Source organism: Larimichthys crocea, chromosome XVIII (genome assembly GCF_000972845.2).
Source record: "Larimichthys crocea isolate SSNF chromosome XVIII, L_crocea_2.0, whole genome shotgun sequence".
Classification (NCBI taxonomy): domain Eukaryota; kingdom Metazoa; phylum Chordata; class Actinopteri; family Sciaenidae; genus Larimichthys; species Larimichthys crocea.
In genome coordinates, this window is record NC_040028.1 from 18,797,206 (window position 1) to 18,802,343 (window position 5,138).

The 5,138-nt window shown below is 39.2% G+C and overlaps 1 protein-coding gene across 1 annotated transcript in view; it reads right to left on the reverse strand.

Moving 5' to 3' along the window:
• cfap97d2 (CFAP97 domain containing 2) overlaps window positions 1–3,074 on the reverse strand; it is a 7,769-nt gene extending 4,695 nt beyond the window's left edge. Inside the window, exons 1-6 of the mRNA XM_027291174.1 lie at window positions 2,783–3,074; window positions 2,514–2,613; window positions 2,272–2,352; window positions 1,961–2,079; window positions 1,659–1,845; window positions 1,499–1,563 (exon numbers count right to left, since the gene is read on the reverse strand). Coding sequence (XP_027146975.1) covers window positions 1,499–1,563; window positions 1,659–1,845; window positions 1,961–2,079; window positions 2,272–2,352; window positions 2,514–2,613; window positions 2,783–2,913 — 683 coding nt within the window. The 5' untranslated portion in view covers window positions 2,914–3,074. The remainder of the gene's footprint in view (window positions 1–1,498; window positions 1,564–1,658; window positions 1,846–1,960; window positions 2,080–2,271; window positions 2,353–2,513; window positions 2,614–2,782) is intronic.
• Window positions 3,075–5,138: the final 2,064 nt, after the last annotated feature.

Here is a 5,138-nt window from a genome sequence, read left to right on the forward strand (position 1 = left end):
ATAATAATAAATAATAATAATACATTTTATTTGAAAGCGCTTTTCAGGGTACTCAAAGACACTTTACAGAGAAGAACATTAAATCATCAAAACAATATAAGACAGTGCACTAAAAACACATTAGACATTAAACATTAAAAGCAATTTTAAAAAGGTGTATTATATTATATTATATTTATATTATATTTTATTAGATTAGATTTACTTTAGTCATCCCACCACAGGGGAATGTACTTGTTACAGCAGCAGAGGAAAGTGTAGCATACACTACAGAATTAGAAAAAAGTAGAAAAGGCAAAAAAAATAAATAATAAACAGACAGAAATATCTATAACCTACAATAAGCACAAAAAACAATCAACCTTCAAACAGACAAGTACTGAGGATAAAAGTGGCATGATATATAAAAAGAGTATTGTAATGTAAAGTGACCATAGTGTAAGAAAATATTGCAAAGAAATACAATAATAATAATGTTAAGACATGTAAAAACATCTTTTAATAACAGGCCATTATTTATGTATTTATCTGTTTTATCGTGTTTTTGTATTTGTTTATTTATTTTATGTATTACTTTGTTCCTTTCCATTCTTTCTCATTGTGTTATGTCTCAGTCTTTGTTTATAGATAGATAGATAGATAGATAGATAGATAGATAGATAGATACTTTAATAATCCCCAAAGGGATATTTGAATACAATAAAAATACAATAGAATCAAATACTGAGGTAGAAAAAAACAAATAATATATTCTGTTTTTGAGTATTACATATTATACTGAAGTCAAAAAGTCCTATTGCTCTATTTAAACTCCTCCATACATACATACATACATACATATATACATACATACATAGGGCTTAATGTGGAAGTAACAGAGACTCTTTATTTTGCAGAAAAACACAAAGCATTTTATTCCTCTGCAGGACTTGCAGTGTCGTCCTTGATTGTATTAGTTTCAGATTCATCAGCAGAGGTGAGAAACGTTTCATCAGTGTTGGAGGTTTTATCGGCTGCAGGATTCTCATTTGCACCTGGTGAGATGGGTTTCTCAGGTACATCTGGTTCAGGGGCGGTGGATGTCGCTGCCTCCTGCTGTATCTCTGTCCCTGTGCCTTCTTTCTCGCTGGGCTCTTTGCTCTCTTCACTTGCCTCAGTATCTTCTTTGCCCTTGGCCTCGATGCTTGCAGGTTTGTGTGTGGTTGCATCAGTGCTGATCTTTTGGTCTTGGTCAATGCACTCTTTTCTGTCTTTTTCTGCACTTTTTTCTGTTTGGTCACTGTCTTTTTCTTGTCTGGTTGCATCAGTGCTGATCTTTTGGTCTTGGTCAATACACTCTTTTCTGTCTTTTCTGTCTTTTTCTGCACTTTTTTCTGTTTGGCCAATGCACTTTTTTCTGTCTTTTCTGTCTTTTTCTGCACTTTTTTCTGTTTTGCCAATGCACTTTTTTCTGTCTTTTCTGTCTTTTTCGGCACTTTTTTCTGTTTGGCCAATGCACTTTTTTCTGTCTTTTCTGTCTTTTTCTGCACTTTTTTCTGTTTGGTCACTGTCTTTTTCTTGTCCCTGGTATTGAAACATAAAATAAAATTCTCATAAAGATCACATGATGCAGCAGTCATGTTACTTTATCTAAAAAAGGAAGAAAAAAAAAGTGTAACCTTTTGCTGATTTGCTGTTCCTCGTGGGTAACGTGCAATGCTGTCCATCACCTTGAGAGTTTTGAGCCAGTCCTCGTGCCAGCTCCTCACATTATAGTTAGGCCTGCACTGGCTCAGACGGCCCTGGATCATTTGATTCTCCTTGGTAATACGCAGCAACTCCAGCTGTCGCTTCTCCTTGCCAAGGCTACAATGCGAAGTAAACACATGCTTTACAACCAGGGTTTTTAGTTTCACGGGCCACCTTGGCTGTACAACTTGTTGCCTCACTTAAATTCACTCACGATTCTGCCACAACTAACCTTTTCTTCTCATAATCATTCCTGTTGTCAACTCCTCCAGTCGTCCTCATGATATGTGATATTTTCCCCTTAAGCATGTCGTTTTCCCTTTGAATCTTCGTCGCCCATTCCTCTTCAAGCTTTATACAATGACATGATTGGAAAAAAGAGCACAGTATTTACCCTACAATATTTCTATTTCAAACTGAGGTTTAAAAAAAAACATTCTTCTTGTTACTGAGCTGTTAATTTCTCCAAGACTTCACTCAAACATCTGCTGCCACCCAATGGACGTGATGTGAGGTGAAAACATGAGAGATAAAACAGCAAACCTTTAGTTTCTTCAGCTTGAGAGTCAGGTGACGGTAGGTCTTCGGTGGAGTCGTGTTTATTGTTGGTTTGGCTGACTTGACCTAAGGAGAAAACATTAAATCAGTGCAAGGCCATGAAAGGTGATGCTTGGAAAAAAAAAGGTTACTTTGGTTGGTTTGTGACTACAACATAAGCTTGAAGTGTGTCTTCCCAGGTGTACAGTGATGGCAGATTATTAAGTCACTTCACAAAGCCTCCAAACCTTTCCCCGGTGTAACGCATATGAAGCTGTGTCCCATTTCTGCTGCAGATATTTATTTCCAGTGGGAAGCAGGGGTTGATATGCCAGATGTGTCATGGCCCTGTCAAGACAAAACATTAAAAACAAAGATGTAATATTGCAAACCTCTCTACTCCTACCATGAAGAAACATGCATTTTATGAATATTTTTGCATTCTGGTCCAGAATGAATCACCTAAAAGTCAACAGCATTGCTGGCTAATCCAGCCCCTCAGGCCTCCCTGACTCACCTCGCAGCGTGTGGCTGCCTCGGCGTCTTCCTATCACAACTCTTCATCTGCCCATACGAGTGTGTGTTCATGCTCTGAAGCGTGCAGGTCGACTGGAGCTCAGAGACTGCAGTCTGTTGTCTGCCAGTCATACGCGGTTGCCATGACAGCAGCTGGAGGGATGAATGAATGGTTTCAAACGATGTGCTTGTTTAGCAAGTTCCACACACGGGCATAGAGATAGGCTAATTAGTGAGGAGACTGTGGAGAGAGGGGCTGTAAAATGAGCTGCCGTGTGAAGACGCTGTTTCAGAACTGTTTTTTGTTGTTTTAAAGAAAAACATGCTCGTGCTAATTCCAACCATTCATACCTGCAAGGACATATAATAAATAATCTGAACACTGATCAGACTTTCTGCTCGAGTCAACAGATGTGTTGAACACGCTAACGGTGAATTAATTCAATCAAATGTAGAATTCAGCATACAGGATTCAATCAATGAGGTCAAGGGCATGCATGCTCAAGTATACTGCAACCTTGGTAACAGTTACTTGGAAACTTGCATCCGAGCAACTGAATGTAACAGAGTCAAACACTGTTTATGCAGAAGACACCCACAGACACGGAAAATTTTAATAAAGCAGACACTAGGTTGATGCATGATCATGAAAAAACATTGTTTTGACATTAAAAAAAAGTGTGTTTAAAGTTGAATTAAATTAAATACACACACCATACAGCACTGTATACAATGCTGTCTTATTATGTTATCATTTAACGTACCCTATACGTTTGGGAAGGCACAACACAATAGAGCATATGGTGAAAGATTTGTTGAATGAATCCCACCGAGGGCGACGTGACTTCATGAATGAACATCTCTATTACAACACTCCCCCCTACTGACTACAGCTGGCCATGACGATTTTTTGCTGCAACTGTTAATAATTCAAATCCCATGCCAGTATGAACAAGCAAAGCACGCATGCATCTTTAATAGATCAAAGTGCAATGGATCATTATGTCACTCCTTTTAATGCGCCATGATAAACTCGGAGGTACTTTTTTAGGACTTAATATTAATATGTAACACCTACCTGAGCATTACGTGCACACCCAGCTATCAATATGTTCTCAAATGATCGCACGTGTATAATTTTATAGTGTATATTGAGTATATTACAGAATAATGCAGCTGTGTACTGTGGGGATTGTTGTAAAGCTGTCATGGCGAAGGGCGATTCTTCATGTCTGACATCTCCCCACAGATGCCTTCACAAGCCAATTAATTCTTTCTCCCCCTAGTGCAGTCACATCTCGGTGCATTGGAAGAGCCCTCATGAATGAATTATGGGCAATAAAACGTTTCCAGACCAATTTGTTACTTTGTCGTATAAGAGAGAGGATGTGTTGATGGGACAGATGGCAGATACCGGGGTGATAAAAACAGGGACTGGGGAGTTAGGTGCCTTTCAATCTTTCTCATTCTGTCTTTCAAAAAACAGAACTTCCTTTGTAATGTATGCAGCTGAGTCACAAATTGGGACATTGCAAAAATCATATGCACCCTGCTTTCGATTTAGTGCTTCCATTACGTTGCATAATCGGAAGAATCATAAGGCTGCTCTGTAAACTCTGAGTGCTATTTTTCTACAGTGCATGTGCAGCAGTTAGGATTTGTTTGACACTTTCATCTTAAAAATGAATATGAATCTCTAAGAGCTGACCCAAATAAATCACAAATATAAAACTGGCTACAAAAGTATTCACCCCCTTCCAAGTTAATATAAAGTGGAGGCAGCTGTGGCAGCAGTCTATGTTTGTAGGTCTGCGTCTCGGTGGCACATCTGGACGCTGCGTATTCCACTAATTCTTTGTGAAATTGTTGGAGTGGCACTTTGTTTTGATGTGCTTGTGCCAAACAATTTCAGTGTGACTAAATAGTTCAACTTCAGTCTCATAAGACCATTTTCAGAGTGTCCCATGTGGAATCTGGCAAACGTCAGCACAGATCTCATCCATTAGTCATACATACTTGAGTCTGTAGGCAAGAGGCAGGACAGACACATTCACAGCTGTGGGAAATACAGAGTCTCTACTGTAGTTCACCTAGCCTGTATGCTTTGTAGTCTGCAAGAACTGATGCACCTGGAGGAAAAAAACGCACAAAGAAATGGAGAACGTGCAAACTCCACACAGAACAAGCATGGACCGGAGAGAGGTCTCCTGGTGGCGTCACTCGTGGCTTTGACTCACAAACACTTTCGAGCGTAAGCTGCTCTCAACAGATTTACAGCTGTGCCAGAGTGTTTTCCCTTTCATGACTGACCTTACTTGACTTTGAGGGCTATTCACTGCTTCAGAAATGTTCTATCC